The 20,751-nt window shown below is 43.2% G+C and overlaps 1 protein-coding gene across 1 annotated transcript in view; it reads right to left on the reverse strand.

The window, feature by feature from the left end:
* Positions 1–20,751, reverse strand: part of KCNK2 (potassium two pore domain channel subfamily K member 2) — a 97,346-nt gene that overhangs the window by 31,127 nt on the left and 45,468 nt on the right. Inside the window, exon 3 of the mRNA XM_069955617.1 lies at positions 14,681–14,798. Coding sequence (XP_069811718.1) covers positions 14,681–14,798 — 118 coding nt within the window. The remainder of the gene's footprint in view (positions 1–14,680; positions 14,799–20,751) is intronic.

Here is a 20,751-nt window from a genome sequence, read left to right on the forward strand (position 1 = left end):
ATCTATCTATCTATCTTATCTATCTATCTATCTATCTCCTATCTATCTCCTATCTATATCCTATCTATCTACCTATCTATCTATCTATCTATCTATCTATCTATCTATCTATCTCCTATCTATCTCCTATCTATATCCTATCTATCTATCTATCTATCTATCTATCTATCTATCTATCTATCTATCTATCTCCTATCTATCTATCTCCTATCTATCTATCTATCTATCTATCTATCTATCTATCATTTACCTTTATCTATCTATCTCCTATCTATCTATCTATCTGTCTGTCTATCTATCTATCTATCTATCTATCTATCTATCTATCTATCTTCTATGCTGTATTTGCCAATCCATAAAACCATTAGAATCTGCATAGTGAATTGTTCCATGTATAGGAGTTGTATCTCTCTTGTTACTATACAGACTTGTATTATGGTTCTCTGTGTTGCTAAGTGAAATCTATTACGTCTTCACTAATAAATGGCAAAACTACAGAAATCCAGAGGTCGTCGGGGTCGGACGGTGATTTCAGTTAGTATGCAAAGTATTGTCATTATCAGGATTCTTTGTTTATACATCCGGAATAATTACTCATTAAGTTACATAGATATCTCATTATTATGCATCCAGGTTACAGGGCTATTACACTGGAGCTCGCCTGAGTTACCAACCCCCATCCCTGTGATAATGCCATACTCCTCTCCTCCGACTTATTAAGTGATTCCCTTGACAATAAACTGATGACAAAATATTCCTCCTGCTGTGACCCCCAGTGATCTGCTGTGTATCTGAACTGCTGATCTGCTGTGTGGCTGAACGAGCTTGAAACGTCACGTCTCAAGCTGTGTCGTAGACCAGGAAGCGTCCGGGGAGTACCCCTTTAATAACCATCTCATATTTTATGATATTCAAGTTCTAAAGGGGTTATCCAGGCCTACAAATACATGACCGCTGTCGTCCAGAAACAGCGCCACTGAATTAGATGTGGGTTTTGCAGTTCAGTTAAAGTGAAAAAATCTAAACTGTAATACTGTCCACACCCTGATGACAGGGGTGGCGCTGTTTTTGCAATAAAATTGCTCTGTTTTTTTCTAATCCTAATTAACCCCTTTAATATGGGTTTGGCCACTTTGTTCCCTGAATACTAAGTGACCCAAACAACCACTCGGCTCCTGCTATGACTTGTGGCACTGCAGTGTATTTATAGTCATTATTGTCTTATTGTCATATATTCCCTTTATATGGTTGACAAAATGATCAGGTATATTCCAAATTAAATACAAGTTATAAATTTTACAGAACATTGGATAAATTCTAGCCTGACTTAAGATTTACATTAGAAATACTCACCTGCTCCCCACTCCTGTTTCTGGCCATCCCGGCACCAGCATCTTCCTCTTCAGCCTCAATTGACCATTTATTGATCACTAGAGGAAAACCCTGCAGTGATTACTACATAATCACTAGAGGTCAAAGATGACTGTCTGGCCAGAGACAGGAGTGGGGAGAAGGTGAGTATTCTGACACTGCTGTGCAAAGGAGCACAGACTCCTGTCATTTAACAGCTGTCCCTGCCCAACTACAGTATACAGCAAAATATACAGCTATAGCCAAGGCTAGGTTGAATTAACCCAACGCAGCAATTGTATCATGATGCACCAAGAATCAAGATAAGGCCGGAAATTGAGCAGTAATGTTAGGGCCCTATTCCACCGGACGATTATCGTTCAGATTATCATTAAATCGTTCAAATCTAAATGATAATTGTTCGTTTGAATAGCAGTTAACGATTAACGACCGAACAAGAAGTCGTTGATCGCTTCATAAGACCTGGACCTTTTTTTATCGTTCGCAAAACGTTCGCAAATTGTTCGCATTGAATAAGACGTCGTTCGGTCGTTTGCAGTAGATACGAACGCAATAGCGAAAAAATAGCGAAGAAAAAACGATTGCAAATACGATCATAAGTAACGATTATTGTTCCATGGAAATGAGTGAACGTTTTCAGGTCTTTCGCAATAGCGGTCGTTTGAGATCGTTAATTGTTAACGATTATGTGAACGATAATCGTCCGGTGGAATAGGGCCCTTACACTCAGCTTCAGCCTAGTGAGTACTCATCAGGCCTAGAGAGTATTCAGCCATGAATCTCCTGGGCCCCAATGGAAAATCTTGACCAGCCCCCCCCAACTAGGGGCAAATGGCCCTTAGGACCCCTCAGGCACCAGGGCCCTAGCGTGACTGCTACCCTTGTATACCCTTTGCTCCCGGCGGATCCTTCTTCAGTAATAGGAGCAGAAGAATTTGTGCAGGTAATGTTGTTATTTTCTATACTAAAGAGAAGCAGGTGAGAATATAATGTCACAATAGGTAATATAAAGGGTCCCGGCGGGCTGTAATGGACTGAGCTGCCATGTTGTGCCCGAGGTGCAGCGGTAATAACTTCTTTAGAAAGGCCACTCCATTCTGTAGCCGCACTGCGCCTATGAGAAGCCGGTGACATTTTTAGCTGAATACCTCAGCATGAAGTGTCTAGAAACCGAGTTACAATGAAGTTTCAGAACATAAAGCTTCATACGGGGGAAAAGTAAATAATTTACAGAGAATCGGTCGGCGTTTTTAACTGCGAGGAGTTTTCAAGGTGAGCAGTTTCTTGAAGGATTTAGTGGGTGATAATCAGCATAGTCAATGTGTTCTCTGGGATTAATGGAATGAGATCAGAATTAATCCACTAATAAATCCCACAGGCAGGAGGAAATTATTACTCACCTAAAATAAAAATCAAGAAATTCTGGATTTAGCTGCTTATTTTGGTTTTCTACAAAGAATAGAGGGGATCCGATTGAATACATCACATTACAGAATCCTGCTCCAGACTGGTGAGGGGCAACACCCCAAAACAGCTGTCTGCGGATGGATACCATGCTCTGGGATTTCCCTGTCATCTTATTGGATATTGACTTAAGGGGCCACTTAATATGGTGTTTTTGGTGGTCTCTATACATGAGCCACCCCTTTGCCAGATCTTTCCCTGTAGGAAAATCTGGCTAGTCCCGTGTTTTGAGACTTGTAACTGAGGCTCCGTGGACCTTTTTGCATATTGATGTATCCCAGGGGGAAATGCACCTGGGGTTTCACTGTATCGAACACTTTGACTAGCAGCCGGCAGTGTCTATTTTGGTTGGTCTACCTGAGATCAGTTATTTCTTTGCTGTATTGGTCTACTAGGCATTGCTCCCACCTAGCAGAATCCTGCTTCACACTGATGAGGGGCAATACCCAGAAACAGCTGTCTGTGGATGGATACCAGGCTTTGGTATTTCCCTACTCATCAGACTTGTAATTGAGTTGTATATTGACTGAAGGGACCACTTAATATGGTGGTTTTGGTGGTCTCCATACAGGAGCCATCCCTTTGCTAGCTCCTACCGTAGAGGAAAATCTGGCTAGTCCCAAGTTTTGAGACTTATAGCTGAGGTTCTGTAAACTTGCTGATAGTTCCTGGTAGTCAAGGGTCAAAAGTGCGACACTGGCAAAAGGTGATAAGGGGCTAACAGGAACTGTCAAGAGGTTCATATGCATAAACCTTTTCAGAGTTTTCCTTTAAGTGGTGATGCTGCACATGTAGCCATTTATAGCACTCTACCATAGGGCAACATGGAAATTACAAAAAAAAAAAGCAGGGATTCTTGTCACTTTGACAGGAGTCCCAGCTTCCCTACACTAAATTTCCAAATCAATATAACTTACTGAAACCAGAATTTTTTTTTTTTGCTTAAGTACCCCGTTAATTACAGATCATACAGAGTCTACAGAGCCATAGGTTGAAAGACACGGGGATGAGCCATGGCACCGGAGAAGTTTTGATCCCATACCCGTCCCTTATTTTTCATCCCACTTTATATTTAGCTTTTAAAGACTATTTAAACCTTTTCAACAATTTCTATTGCTTAAACTCATCAAAACCAACTTTGTAAATGTTCTTAATTGATCATTATCTACTATTTTGAGTATCAGCTCCTGTGCAGTCCTTATGGTCTCCATGGTTACAGACTACAAACAAACCCTGTGTAGTCTGATCCTGCAGTCATGTTTTAATCTGTCTTCCACAGTCTTGAATAAGGGCCCTATTCCACGGGACGATTATTGCTCGCATAATTGTTAACGATAAATTATCCAAACGACCGCTATTGCGAAAGACCTGAAATCGTTCACCCATTTACATGGAACGGTAATCGTTACTTATGATCGTTTTTGCAGTCGTCTTGTCGTCGCTATTGCGTTCGTCACTACTGCGAACGACCCAACGACGTCTTATTCAATGCGAACGATTTGCGAACGAGCAACGATAAAAATAGGCCCAGGTCTTAATAAAAGATCAGCGATTTCTCGTTCGGTTGTTAATCGTTAACTGCTACGATTTTCGCTTAGGACAAACGACTTAACGATAATCTGAACGATAATCGTCCCGTGGAATAGGGCCCTAAGTGTTATGGACACAGACTGAACTAATCGCAATGGGATCTACAGTTATTTAACACATCAGACCTTGAGGCTGCTACCACCGTGTTCCTCGTGTTCTCTGTTCTGCCGCAGGAGTTATCGGGCTTCTTGGCTATTGGTAACTGAAGTATTTCAGTAGTGATTTACTGTTCAAGGCAAATAGAAGAGCGGTGAAGTCTGGAGATGGATTGGGCTGTAGCCCGAGGTCTCTCACTAAAGAAATTGTGAAGGTGTCTGAACTATAATAGTATCACATATGTCAATCATATGGAACATGAAATATGTCTAGAGATCACAGCAGCCATCAGTCATACAGTCACTTTCCGCAGGGTACATGGAAATACCTCTTCTGTTCAGTGTTTAGGATGAATCACAGATTTCATATTCTACTTTTCTAGGAAAGAACATTCCTTTCTGCCTGGTGTAGCCCACTGGCGACTGGTATGTATATGGGACGTGTGGTATTCCGGCAGCCCATCTACTCGCTATTGAAGTAAATAGGTTGCTGTGTGCCAGTAGATTCATCTTACGCTATAGTCACATGTCAGTATATTTTCAAGGATGAAATTTGTGATTTTTCTCTCTGCAAACCGTAAAATATCATCTGTATTGTGCTCCGAATTTTGCAGATCCGCAAAAGGGGGGATGGGGGATGGCATAAAATGATGTCACTAGCTGTCCCAACCAATAGGAGGAGCTTACATGGTGATGTCACAGAATTGCGTAACATAATAGCAGGTGATTTTGCAGAGTGCTTAGGTGCAAAATGCGAAGGCTCCCATAAACTTCTATTGAAGTGTCCGTACCGCAGTTACGGACTGCATTACAACCTGTCCTATAGTTTTGTGACGCATATTGCGGATCTGCAAATTGACAGGATGTATGAATAGCACCAAAGAAATTAATGGGTTGCAAAGGATTCAGTATTTGCTGATCAGCAAATACTGATGAAAAATACAGACGTGTGAATGAGGCCTTAGGTCATGTTCGCAACAACGGCCATGATTAATTCAACGCTTAGGTGTACTGCAGGCTGAGGGAATCCCGGCCGGAGTGTAAACGCATAGTATATATTTATACATGCACATAGTATACACTCCGGCTGGGATCCCTAGCGACCGTACGAAAAACTGACGTCAGTTTTGTGCAGCTGCTATTCATTGAATAGTGGCCGCACAATCCTGACAAGTAACACAGTGGCTCTGGCCGCACGCTCCATTGTCGGCTATGGTGATTTGGGATGTGGGCGCACAAGGATGCACCCACATCCCAATTCAGCACAAAGGAAGATCATCTGGCCAGTACTGCAGTACCGGTTGGGGTGATCTTCACAAACACTGGCCGTTCTGTGACCCACAGAATGGCCGGTGTTTTATGCTGTGTGAACATGGCCTAATACTGCTACTATATACAAGAATATAACTCTATATTACTGTTCTGGATGGATCTGTTTCCAGTTTATAGAGTACAGGAGTCTGGACTTGGCTTTTCTATCTAGCAGATACAAGTCCCTTTAATGTTATTGATCGTCCTATGATGTAATCCAGCTAAATTATTAACTATATCCATGATGTATACAGAACCCCCCCCCCCCTATCCCGCTTCATCTAATTGCACTAAACACAAATCAATAACATTTGTTCCGCTCTGTAATAAAAGCCGATTCCCGCCATATTCCATTGATAAGCCCGTGTGTGCGCGCCATAAATTATCCGACATTAATTACTAATAGATTTTCCTGCACTTCCAGCCATCGATGTAGTTCACGTATACGGTAACGTCTTTATTTCTGAGCATCTGTTCCCTTTCCTAATGAAACATATTGTTCCAATAAGAAACTATGATGAAGAAAGAAGGGCTCCGTGAAGCTCTCATGTAGGAATCAAATGAATCTCAATGAAATCCTGAGAAGCCATTTGGTTTTAAAGGGAAACTGAACATATTATTTAAAGAAGGTTTTTTTGTGTTGTTTTTTTTTTTTGTGTATATTTAGGCTGCGTTCACACTACGTATATTTCAGTCAGTATATGTATATTTCAGTCAGTATATTTCAGTCAGTATTCCAACCAAAACCAGGAGTGGATTAAAAACACAGAAAAGCTCTGTTCACACAATGTTGTAATTGAGTGGATGGCCGCCATTTAATGGCAAATATTTGCTGTTATTTTATAACAACGGCTGTTATATTGAAATAATGGCCGTTATTTACTGTTATATGGCGGCCATCCACTCAATTTCACCATTGTGTGAACAGATCCTTTCTGTGTTTTTAATTCACTCCTGGTTTTGGTTGCAATACTGACTGAAATATACGTAGTGTGAACGCAGCCTTAAAGAGGTTGGTTACCATTTTTTTTCTTTCGAATGTACAGGGGCCAGAAAGTTCCAGAGATTTGTATTTTACTTTTATTAAAAAAATCTTCCAGTACTTATCAGGTGCTGCATGTCCTGCGGGAAGTGGTGTATTCTTTCCAGTCTGATACAGTGCTCTCTGCTGCCGCCTTATACACACAGCTACGACTTTGTATAGAGCTTCCCTGCCACTTTTAGTTCTCTATGAGAGTGAGCTGCACTCCGATTCTCCAGTCTTCTACAGGATATTATTAGGTTTACTCAAGCTCTATTATGGAATACATGAAGTGGGCGGGGCTTAGTTTGTGCTATGTGCAGGAGAGAGGGAGAGAGCCCAGGCTTTGTACATGCAATCTTTCAGTCTGCCATCTCCAAAGTATCCACACTCTTCCTGAAAGGTAAATCAAGGCTTCTCTGCTTAGTGTAACCTCTTCATTGCTGTGCTACTGCTATTGTTTTTTGTCCCCCCCCCCCACACACACACACACTTCTGACCACACAGAACCTTACAAACTCTTCCTCACTCCCCCTACCATCTCCAGTAGTGGACTGTGTAAGTCACTCCCCAGCACAGTGCCCTAATATGCAGTACAGTGCAACTCCATGAGCCCTATGTGATGATATATCAGTGAGTACTGTGCTGACAACTAAGAAAAGATAGTCCAGCTTCAGCTCAGATAGCCGAGCACCATGGACGGGACTCTCAGAGGCTCCATAAGACGCAGAGAGCCCTAACATCACCCTGACACCATCCTGAAGCTATGTTCACTCAATTTTTGTTTAGCCATATTTCGTCCGTCTTTTTGAAGTGAAAATACGTCCATAATTTCCACAATATTTTCACTTCAAAATAATGTCCGTCCCAAAAGACGGCTTAAATACGGCCCAAAAAGACATTGTGAAAATAAAGGGTTAATCTAGTAGTAGATCCAACCTTATTTATCTTATTAACACTTAGGGTATGTTCACACTGAGCAAATACGGTGGAATTCCGCGGCGGAGCACGTACGCTCACATTGAGATGATATGACACACTGAGGCAGGGGTAATTCCACGATGGAGAGTTCCACCACAGAATTACGCCTATTTTACTCAGTGGGAACCTACCCTTACACGTAATTGAACTAACATAAAACATATGACTCTTGTAGTGAAGTGAACTTTTCTGAGATGGTAAAAACGCAGCTACATGCTCTCATGTCACTCAGACTGGTGTTTTGTACTGTGTATCTGCCAAAGTTATTCATGGAAAATTCCTTTTTCTTTCAAATCAGCTGGTTGCGCAAACTTGTACAGATTTATAAATGACTTCAATTTAAAAATCTCTAGTCTTCCAGTACTTATCAGCTGCTGTATGTCCTTCAGGAAGTGGTGTATTCTCTCCAGTCTGACACAGTGCTCTCTGCTGCCACCTCTGTCCATGTCAGGAACTGTCCAGAGCAGGAGTGGTTTTCTATGGGAACTTGCTACTGCTCTGGATAGTTCCTGACATGGACAGAGGTGACAGCAGAGAGCACTGTATCAGACTGGAAAGAATACACCACTTCCTGCAGGACATACAGCAGCTGATAAGTACTGGAAGACTTGAGGTTTTTAAATAGGGGCGAAACCGCAAGTGCCACTCAAGACAGACAAAGAAAATTTATCAATGATTTCACAAGAAACCTGGAGCAGAAAGTCACAACTTAGGGGCAGAAGTATCATCTGTGCAATTTTTTGTGCTTAAGGTTTTTTTCCCGTGCTGCACAAAACTCCCCCAGACCTTGCGCAAAATGTATCTGTGGGCGCACTGGCCTCAATGAATCTTGCACAATTGTTTGCACAATTTTTTGGCTAATAAACTATGCCAGGGTAGGAGTGCAGTAATGCTGTCCAAAACCAGAAAAAGCGCACATAATAAATCTGACTAAAAAAGAAGCTAATATGAAACCACGCCCCCTCATTAAAAAAAAGGCTCAGTCAGTGCAAACTGCTCAAAAAGTAGTGCAAATGCATTTTTAAATCTTACACAAAATGTTTACACCTTGCACAGGTTCCTATTATTAGCCCAAATAGTAGCACAAACACAATAGGACAAAAAAATCACAAATTTTCCACAATTTGCCAAAACCTGCACAAAAACCATTGATAACTTCTCTCCTAAATTTCTGAATCATTTAATGACCGGTAAAATTCAGTTTGGAGAAAAAGTAAGATTTGTATTTGAGTAAAAATAATCTGTCAGCAGCAAAGAATAAAAACTAAACTAAATAACAGCATATTGTCCATCAGCTGCTCGTGAGGTCAGGAAGGTTGTGTCATGTAGTAAAAAAAATAGGTATAAATAGAATTGCATTATTCTTTTAAAGAAAAGGGTAGAAGGGAAAATGCCCTTTAAAGCGACTCCGTACCCACAATCTGACCCCCCAAACCACTTGTACCTTCGGATAGCTGCTTTTAATCCAAGATCTGTCCTGGGGTCCGTTCGGCAGGTGATGCAGTTATTGTCATAAAAACAACTTTTAACCCGACAGCGCTGTGTCTAACGGCCTGGGATTACATTTGTATATGCATTAGGCTGGCACACCCTCTCCGTCCTTCCTCCCCACCCTCCTCATCATTAGGAATACTCCAGGCAGATTGCTTCCTATTCCCCACCTGTGTGTATAATGAACATGGGCTGGATCGTTAAGACACCTGTGCAAAGCTCAAACAGCAGTAAATGTTCCTGGATCATTCCTAATAATGAGGAGGGTGGGGAGGAAGGACGGAGAGGTGGTGCCAGCCTAATGCATATACAAATGTAAGCCCCGGCCGTTAGACACAGCGCTGTAGGATTAAAAGTTGTTTTTATGACAATAACTGCATCACCTGCCGAACGGACCCCAGGACAGATCTTGGATTAAAAGCAGCTATCTGATGGTACATGTGGTTTGGGGGGGGGGGGGGGGGAAGATTGTGGGTACAGAGTCGCTTTAATTTTTTTTTTTCCTACCTTTCTGGCCCTGATACAAACTATTTGTTCTTTTCATTTCATTGCCCCATTTCCTGTCTTGTTTAGATCTTGAAATAGACTTCCTGTTCCTGTTATACACCTTAGTTCGAATTTCTGCCAGCTCTATCTTTCTTCCCCTATATAGGAGTCCCTTATTGGTGTAATAGATAGGGTTACAGTCAAGTAGGTGTAGCCCGTGGGAAATAGAGTTGGGTGAAATCCTGTCTAAAGTGTACAGCAGGAACAGGAAGTCTTTGTGCCAGACAGGAAATGGGGCAATATAGGGAACAGAGCAGAAAGTGTTAAAAAACAAGGATAAGTAGTAAAAATAACATTATTTACCAATATATATTAATATATAAGACACCAGAAGACCCCTTTAAGTCACTGACAGTGGTGATCTAAAGCAATGCTACTCAAAATGGGAGGTGGCCTAACCAGGACTAGAGGGGTAGTTTAAAGCTCCTGGGCAAAATCTTCACCAGGGCCCCCATCTACCATGTGCCATCTATTATACAGGTGTCTCCTTATATAACCTATAGGTCTTTGGGCCCCTCTAGCACTAGGCCCAGGCACTAGCTATGTCCCTGACTAGGACATCTATATAACCATGTCCAGGACATACGCTGGGTGTGGGCGTACATTGCTGACCGCGTATCTACGGTTATCTAACATTTTTGGAATACTCGCTGTTTACGTATCTCCCGAAGAAAGAAAAACACTGGCGGTGATTTATTATAAAGGTCCTGCATCTGTAATAACAGGTGAGTCACTGTGGCGTGATCATTCTCTATGTTTTACTTTACTGCTCAACGGAAACTGAGCTTGAAGATCCCTGACCCGCTTACGGGCAGCCTCATATCAGTCAATCGCCATTAGTCAAAAGAAAAAAACATCTACTTTTTTCCATGAATTCATGATGCGCAGAATGTTTTTTAAGGTGAAGCCGCGTGTTTTATCAACTTACGGGAACCCGGCCGGGAAAAATATTTTTATGGCCTAAGAATTTTTGGAAAAGCTCTTTTGGACACTCCCTTCACTAGCGGGGTGAATACTGGGAATAGGGAAGGGTAGACGTGGGAAAATTAGAGGTGTTTTTCTAGGATATAAGATTAAAGGGGTTGTTAAAGGGGTAGTTCACCACCCAAAAAATTTCTTTCAAATCAACTGGTCCCAGTAAATGCCAGAGATTTGTAATTTATTAGTGTTGGGCGAGCATGCTTAGTCGAGCATAGTACTTGATGCTCTATGAGTACAGTCAGAACGAAAAAATGTAATAGGTTAAGAAGAAATTTTTTAATTCTATTAAAAAAATCTCCAGTCTTCCGGTACTTATAAGCTTCTGTATGTCCTGCAGGAAGTGGTATGTTCTTTCCAGTTTGACACAGTGCTCTCTGCTGCCACCTTTGTCCATGTCAGGAACTGTCCAGAGCAGTAGTGGTTTTCTATGGGGATTTGCTGCTGCTCTGGACAGTTCCTGACATGGCCAGAGGTGGCAGCAGAGATCACTTTGTCAGGCTAGAAAGAATACCCCACTTCCTGCAGGACATACAACAGCTGATAAGTACTGGAAGACTGAAGATTTTTTAATAGAAGTAATTTACAAATTTCTGTTTAACCTATTACATTTTTTCATTCTAACTGTACTTGGTTGAGCATCAGGCACTATGCTGGACTAAGCATGCTGGCTCAACACTAGTAGACAGTTGTACCATTCATGTCATTGGGTAAACATTCACAGAGCAGAGGGAAAAGGAAATCCTACACATCTGTAATACCATCCAGCACAATAGAGATAACAAAGACAACAAGCTCCTTGCTGCAATTCTCCAACAACCACCGGTTTACTAGATGTCCTGCTGCTGGGACGCCAGCAATCAACTGTACAAAACAGCAAGGGGGACATTTATCATGGCTGGCGTATGAGTACGCCGATCTTGAATAAACTTCCGTCTAAAGGGGTTATCCAGCATTAGAAAAACATGGTGGTGCTGTCTCTGGAAGAAAGTGGCCATGTTTTTCTAACGCTGGATAAGTACTATCCTCATAGAGACATGAACATTAATCTTTTTTATCACAACAGCCAAATGACAATAGGAAAGACGGCCATTTAAAGGGCTTTATCCCCCTTACTGCTGCCACTCAATAGAAAAATTTATTTTCTTTAAAGGGGTAGTGCGGCGGTAAAAAACTTATTCACAGACTAACACACATTACAAAGTTATACATCTGTGTAATGTATGTTATGTCTGTGAATGGCCCCCTTCCCGTGTCCCCCCCCCCCCCCACCCATGTACCCGGAAGTGTGGTGCGCTATACTCACCTGTCACGTGCCGACACCTGTCTCCGATCTTCAGCGAGTGACGTCTTCTTCGGGCGGACGGCAAACAGCTCCGACTGTCCCGAATGCCGGCCGTCCTCTGCAGCGTCATCCGATGCTCAGCCGCGATTGGCTGAGCATAACTGTGCATAGCCAATCGCGGCTGAGCAGCTGATGATGCGGCCGCGTCATCAGCCTCTCAGCCGCGATTGGCTGAGCTAAACTGTGCTCAGCCAATCGCGGCTGAGCACAGTTGTGACGCGGCGGAGGGGGGACGGGCGGCAGCGACTCGGCCGTCCGTCCGAAGATGATGTTTGGCAAAAGATGGCGGACGGCCCTTGACACGGATCAGGTAATGTATAATGCACCACACTTCCGGGTACACAGGTGGGGTTGGTGGGACACGGGGAACGGGGCGATTCACAGACTTAACATACATTACAAAGTTGTATAACTTTGTAATGTGTGTTATTCTGTAAATAATTTCTGAGCGCCGCACTACCCCTTTAAAGCGACTCTGTACCCACAATCTGCCCCCCCCCCTCCCCCACAAACCACTTGTACCTTCGGATAGCTGCTTTTAATCCAAGATCTGTCCTGGGGTCCGTTTGGCAGGTGATGCAGTTATTGTTCTAAAAAAAAACCTTTAAACTTGCAGCCCTGTGTCACATTGGCTTGGCCTAGAGTGTCTATGCCCTAGGCCTGTAACGCCTCTCTGTCCCTCCTCCCCACCCTCCTCACCATTAGGGACGCCCCTAGAAGGATTTTTCCTAATCCCCACTTCTGAACACTGCACGTGTTTCCAGCTCATGTGCAGTGTTCAGGCAAGTGATGAATAAGAGAAATCCTACCTGAAGCATTCCTAATGATGAAGAGGGTGGGGAGGAGGGACAGAGGGGCGGTGCAGGCCTAGGGCATACACACTCTAGGCCACACCAATGTGACACAGGGCTGCAAGTTTAAAAGATGTTTTTTAGGACAATAACTGCATCACCTGCCGAACGGACCCCAGGACAGACCTTGGATTAAAAGCAGCTATCCAAAGGTACAAGCGGTTTGTGGGGGGCAGATTGTGGGTACAGAGTCACTTTAATAAAGTTGTAAAAAATATTTTTTTTGTTGGATTATCCCTTTAAGGTGCCACTCTGGCAAAACTTTTTTAAAATGGTAAATAGTGAAAAGAAAAGTAATGCTGAGCATAGAGACTGGTGAAGAAGATAAATGTAGTTGTCCCTTTTATTCTAGATACAGCTCTGGGATGAGACACGAGGCGCAGGTCACACTTCTGGATTTGGTGGATCCAGATATTTTTCATTTCCTCAGTGTCCCATCGCACAGTAATATCATTACATCACACATGTCTGCAATTTCCAGTTCATTACCATTATATCATTAATGTGTACAGAGTATTAATAGAATTATAAGGAAGTACAAATCCATTACACTAATAATTGATGGAGAGATCAAAGGCAAATGATGTGAGATAGATAGATAGATAGATAGATAGATAGATAGATAGATAGATAGATAGATAGATAGGAGATAGATAGATAGGAGATAGATAGATAGATAGATAGATAGATAGGAGATAGATAGATAGATAGATAGATAGATAGGAGATAGATAGATAGATAGATAGATAAAACTTCCACAGTGGAGAGCACTCAGCTAGTTAAGTGTGCTGGGTGCCAGCGGCCGGAGACCGAATCCACGTCTCCCTATACACAGTCCAAGAATCCCGCGGCACAACCAAATGTGATAAAAATTCAAAAAAGGTGTTTATTCCATATCAGGTAGAAAATACATGCAACGTTTCAATCTCATCGCGAGATCTTTCTCAAGCATGCTTGAGAAAGATCTCGCGATGAGATTGAAACGTTGCATGTATTTTCTACCTGATATGGAATAAACACCTTTTTTGAATTTTTATCACATTTGGTTGTGCCGCGGGATTCTTGGACTGTAGATAGATAGATAGATAGATAGATAGATAGCTGTATCTTTTAGCTGGATAACATCCTGTCCATGGCTATGTTCACACACCGTCTTTTATTGGCTGTTTTATAGACGTCTTTTTGAATGTCCAATGTTTTGAGGCCAAACAATGTCGGTCCAAAAAAACAACTGTCAAACGCCCAAGAAAAGACGGGTATGAACCTCGCCATCAGGGAGGGTGTGTGATAGAGTCATCCATAGACGCCCAATGTGTGGAGACCCCAGAGCACTGAGAACAATCACAACAGCCTGGTAACAATAATCATATGTCAGAAAATACACAGCCATCAAAACTGCAACCTGTATTACTATCTAATGGACATGTTCTCACTAAGAAACAAGCCATCTCCTATGCTGCAGGAAGTAAAGTACTACTGAACCCAACTTGGATGACTATAGACTTTTCAGGCACTGTGGTCATGTGATCATTTTTGGAATCAGATCTATAATTGGGGGTCCGGTCTGGACCATTTGACCCTCTTTAAAAAGTCAATGCAAAGTTATTAACTCCTGTAAGTAAATGAGAGGCCTTACCTATAGTAGTGATCACAGTCCCAGCGAAGAAGAAGGAGCTGCCCAGATCCCAGTGGCTGTTCTGGCCGGAGGAGTTTCCTAGCGGTATTATCCCTGCGTTTATTGCCGCCATAACGTGCTGTAAGTTGAAATGGAAGCTGTTAGAAAACATGAAACACATGATGTCGGGTGATGCTGGTTCTCAGGCCATGACATTGTAATCACATATGACTTCCTAACAAGACTGATATAGTACTATGAATCCCTGGCACCAATGTCACCCCTCCTATACAATACATACAGTACAATTGCGTCATCTACTGAACGGTGGACTGATTAATTTCCTACAATATCCTTATATATAACATACAATGTGAGACCATAGAGATGCTGCCATCAACATCAATAGATTTATAGTAGCTTAACTTAAATGTCTCTAAAAGATTGTCACCTCATCTGTGACTTGGATTCACTCTAGGTTTTGGCTTGTATATACTAATGCAAAGTACTGACCAAAATACTATGTGTGAACAAAGACTTAGTGCCACCAGGTGCAAAAAGGGATTAAAAAAAAAATCTCCAGTCTTCCAGGACTTATCAGCTGCTGTCAGTCCTGCAGGAAGTGGTGTATGCCCTCCAGTCTAACACAGTACCTCTGTCCATGTCAGGAACTGTCCAGAGCAGCAGCAAATTCTCATAGAATAAAGCTCACACACAGGTTTTTGTGTCTTCAGCAGAAAGAAACAGCTCAGAACTGGGGGAAGGAGACTGAATAGATAACAACAAGTATGGGAGGAATTGTTAGTCTCACCCTGGGCAGCAACATATGAAAAGTTATTCTTGAGTGGAGAACCCCTTTAACACCCCCAGTCATGTGATGAGGATGGGGATGTCTGAAGCACAGCACAGTGAGTTAGCAGGTATCTTGTACATTGATGATATATATTAGTGCATGACATCTGGCAGTAATGCACGCAGCCCCTATGTCACGCCTGTACCGCCATGATCCCACAGTTCTCCATATAATCTATATATAATCCCCGGTAATTGTGCGGTAACTCTAGGTAATAAATTGATTTTTTTTTTCATGGGCGAAAAGTAATTAAATAACTCTCCACAGATGATTTCTAATCCATCTGCATATGCACAGCGGCTCATAGCGCTGCATAATGTGTGTGTCAGCTCCGGCAACAGCCCAGATTATGGAATTAATGTACACGGATAATCTACACAAAGCAACTAATTCACCGGAAGCTTAGACTCCATCCGTGCAGCTTTATAGGGGGTAACTATAGAGGGTGCGGAGGCCTCAGGGCCGGCATCAGGGCTCACTGGGGGAAGTACCCGGGCAAGGGAGATGCTGCCCGGGTTGGGGAAAGTCTGTTACATGCATTCCACATCCGTATTCCGTGCAGAACACGGAATGTGTGAATGCAGACCGATCCCTAGCGGCGCCACAAACAACTGAAATGTCAGTTTTCTGCGGCTGCTATTCAGTGAATAGTGGCCGTAGAAAACCCTGTCAGTGCACACTGTGGAGAGAGCGGCTCCGGCTGCTCGCTACATAATGTGCTGTGGAGAGTTCTGATGCGGGCTTGCATGGATGCGCCCGCATCAGAACCCTGCGGCTAAAAAGATCATCAGGCCGGTACTGCATGGATGACGGAAGGGCCGGTCTCTTGCATAGTGTGCACATAGCCTTACAGCATACCTCCCAACATTTTGGACGGCCAAAGAGGGACAGATGTGGTTCATGCTAGGAAAATTTTACAGGCATTTCTTTTTAAATTAAGGATGTATTCACACTTCCAGGATCTGCTGCAGTTTGATGGATTTAGTTATATATCGATATCTGCAAATCTGAAGCAGATCCTGCATGTGTGACTGCATCCTTAGGTCGCATTCACACATCAGTAATGCTGTCTGTAATTGCGGACCCAAAACTGCGGACAGGATTACAAATGTGTTTCAGTTCCTGTCGGCATTTGCAGGGACACCTGTCATATAGGTGACACAGACGCACAATGGCTTCATTGTTTTGTTGCAGCATGGTTCATGTCCCCAAATGGATCAGAAACACCTACAGATGTAAGTACTGTAAGTACTATGTGTCAGTATTAGTAGTGTGTCAGTCATTCCGTGTCAGTCTGTGTCAGAGTTAGTGTCAGTCAGTGTCAATCAGTGGTGTGTATCTTCTTGGGGTCTCAAGTGATTGTGCATAGTGTGTGGATGATGGGTGCATAGTGGATGGATCAGAGGCTCGCTGAGGCTCTGTTGCCTGAGGGCCCACAAAAAGAGCCGGCCCCATATCACCTCTAGGACCTAAAGAGCACCATCTCCCCTCCTCAGGCTTTAAGGTTTAGCTTACAGAGCATTGTCTGGACAGGCCACTGTTGTATCACTTCTCAGCTGAGAGCAGGACCAGCTATGTACAATGTATCAGTCTGGAGTCCAGGCTGTAGAGCTCACAGAGCATTGTCTACACTGTATACAGCTGAGAGCAGGACTAGCTATGTACAATGTATCAGTCTGGAGTCCAGGCTGTAGAGCTCACAGAGCATTGTCTACACTGTATACAGCTGAGAGCAGGGTGAGCTATGTACAATGTATTTGTCTGTGAGCTTACAGAGCATTGTCTACACTGGATACAGCTGAGAGCAGGACTAGCTATGTACAATGTATCAGTCTGGGGCTCACAGAGCATTGTCTACACTGGATACAGCTGAGAGCAGGACTAGCTACAGTATGTACAATGTATCAGACTGGGATCCTGAAGAGCTCACAGAGCATTTTCTATACTGTATACAGCTGAGAGCAGGGTGAGCTATCTACAATGTATCAGTCTGTGAGCTTACAGAGTATTGTCTACACTGGATACAGCTGAGAGCAGGACTAGCTATGTACAATGTATCAGTCTGGAGCTCACAGAGCATTGTCTGCACTGGATACAGCTGAGAGCAGGACTAGCTATGTACAATGTATCAGACTGGGATCCTGAAGAGCTCACAGAGCATTGTCTACACTGGATACAGCTGAGAGCAGGACTAGCTATGTACAATGTATCAGTCTGGAGCTCACAGAGCATTGTCTGCACTGGATACAGCTGAGAGCAGGACTAGCTATGTACAATGTATCAGACTGGGATCCTGAAGAGCTCACAGAGCATTGTCTACAGCAAACACCTAACTTTATACTTGTGAAGAGCTCAAACACTGTGTTTTAAAAAGTTCTTGAACATTACAAAACACACACACATTATATATATAAATATTTTTCTGCAAGAAACACAATAACCATCACAGTAAGAGCAGACTACATCTATAGACATAATGAAGCGTCTCAGCCCGCCACTATATCACCATGAGCTCCTGCACAGTATACACGCCCTCATAGTCACAGTATACACACCCTCATAGTCACAGTATACATGCCCTCATAGTCACAGTATACATGCCCTCATAGTCGCAGTATACACGCCCTCATAGTCACAGTATACACACCCTCATAGTCACAGTATACACATCCTCATAGTCACAGTATACACATCCTCATAGTCACAGTATACACATCCTCATAGTCACAGTATACACATCCTCATAGTCACAGTATACACATCCTCATAGTCACAGTATACACATCCTCATAGTCACAGTATACACGCCCTCATAGTCACAGTATACACGCCCTCATAGTCACAGTATACACGCCCTCATGGTCACAGTATACACATCCTCATAGTCACAGTATACACACCCTCATAGTCACAGTATACACATCCTCATAGTCACAGTATACACATCCTCATAGTCACAGTATACACATCCTCATAGTCACAGTATACACGCCCTCATAGTCACAGTATACACATCCTCATAGTCACAGTATACACGCCCTCATAGTCACAGTATACATGCCCTCATAGTCACAGTATACACATCCTCATAGTCACAGTATACACGCCCTCATAGTCACAGTATACACATCCTCATAGTCACAGTATACACACCCTCATAGTCACAGTATACACATCCTCATAGTCACAGTATACACACCCTCATAGTCACAGTATACACATCCTCATAGTCACAGTATACACACCCTCATAGTCACAGTATACACATCCTCATAGTCACAGTATACATATCCTCATAGTCACAGTATACACATCCTCATAGTCACAGTATACACACCCTCATAGTCACAGTATACACGCCCTCATAGTCACAGTATACACGCCCTCATAGTCACAGTATACACACCCTCATAGTCACAGTATACACGCCCTCATAGTCACAGTATACACACCCTCATAGTCACAGTATACACACCCTCATAGTCACAGTATACACATCCTCATAGTCACAGTATACACGCCCTCATAGTCACAGTATACACACCCTCATAGTCACAGTATACACGCCCTCATAGTAACAGTATACACGCCCTCATAGTCACAGTATACACATCCTCATAGTCACAGTATACACACCCTCATAGTCACAGTATACACATCCTCATAGTCACAGTATACACACCCTCATAGTCACAGTATACACATCCTCATGGTCACAGTATACACGCCCTCATAGTCACAGTATACACATCCTCATAGTCACAGTATACACGCCCTCATAGTCACAGTATACACACCCTCATAGTCACAGTATACACATCCTCATAGTCACAGTATACACATCCTCATAGTCACAGTATACACGCCCTCATAGTCACAGTATACACACCCTCATAGTCACAGTATACGGCTTCAAGTGCAAACATATCATTCTATCAGTATACATAAAGATGATGTGACACGGGGAGTCAACAAGTCTCCGAACGCCATTTCATCTGGTTGCTAGGTAACCTCCTCCATGCCCCCGTAAGCCGTGGCACAACGTCTACTAAGTGGCAGCTTGAGAATCTAATAATGTGCAGATATTTAGCATCAAGATGTGATATGGCTGATGGAGGCCTCACTCTCTCCTTAAGATCCTCTCGTGTCTCTATGACACCTGATAAAACCTGCCGCTGCCGCTAAGTTTAGAGGTGAAGACGTAGAAGTGGCGAATGGCTTTTACCTTCTAGGATCAATTATTAATACACTGCCCAGTGGTCCAGAGGTATGACAGATGGAAGCCATTAGTATAAGCCAGGGATCGGATATGTCCTGGCTATGGCGAGGCCTGTGTGATGTGGATGATGGATGATGGAGAGCCAGGAGATGTAATGACCCCCCGATGCCGATAGATCACGTACTATGGAAAATAGCTAATAGGAGTGGAGCACATTATCGAATTGCGGCCTGTGGTACATCGCACATCACATGTTTAAGTATGACTCTATTAAGTCGAATGGCTCAGAATTTCAAGGGCTGGTTCATACTGTCCTAAGGCATACCTCCCAACTTTTGCAAAGAGCAAAGAGGGACATGTGCACCGCGGTCCCCATAGCCACGCCCCCATAGCTACCCTCCATAGCCATGCCCCCATAGCGACCCTCCATAGCCACTCCCCTACAGTCACCACATGCTGCTGACTGAATACTGCCCTATACAGTATCCAATCCTCCATTATAGTGCCCCACATAGTATCCAATGCCCCATATAGTGCCCCACATAGTAGCCAATGCCCCCATATAGTGCCCCACATAGTAGCCAATCCCCCATATAGTACCCCACATAGTAGCCAATCCCTCCATATAGTGCCCCACATAGTAGCCAATCCCCAGAGTGCCCCACATAGTAGCCAATCCCCATATAGTGCCCCACATAGTAGCCAATCCCCATATAGTACCCCACATAGTAGCCAATCCCCATATAGTACCCCACATAGTAGCCAATCCCTCCATATAGTGCCCCACATAGTAGCCAATCCCCAGAGTGCCCCACATAGTAGCCAATGCCCCCATATATGCTCCACATAGTAGCCAATGCCCCATATAGTGCCCACATAGTAGCCAATGCCCCCATATATGCCCCACATAGTAGCCAATCCCCCATAGAGTGCCCCACATAGTAGCCAATGCCCCATATAGTGCCCACATAGTAGCCAATGCCCCCATATATGCTCCACATAGTAGCCAATGCCCCCATA

The sequence above is a fragment of the Dendropsophus ebraccatus genome, chromosome 15 (genome assembly GCF_027789765.1).
Source record: "Dendropsophus ebraccatus isolate aDenEbr1 chromosome 15, aDenEbr1.pat, whole genome shotgun sequence".
Taxonomy (NCBI): domain Eukaryota; kingdom Metazoa; phylum Chordata; class Amphibia; order Anura; family Hylidae; genus Dendropsophus; species Dendropsophus ebraccatus.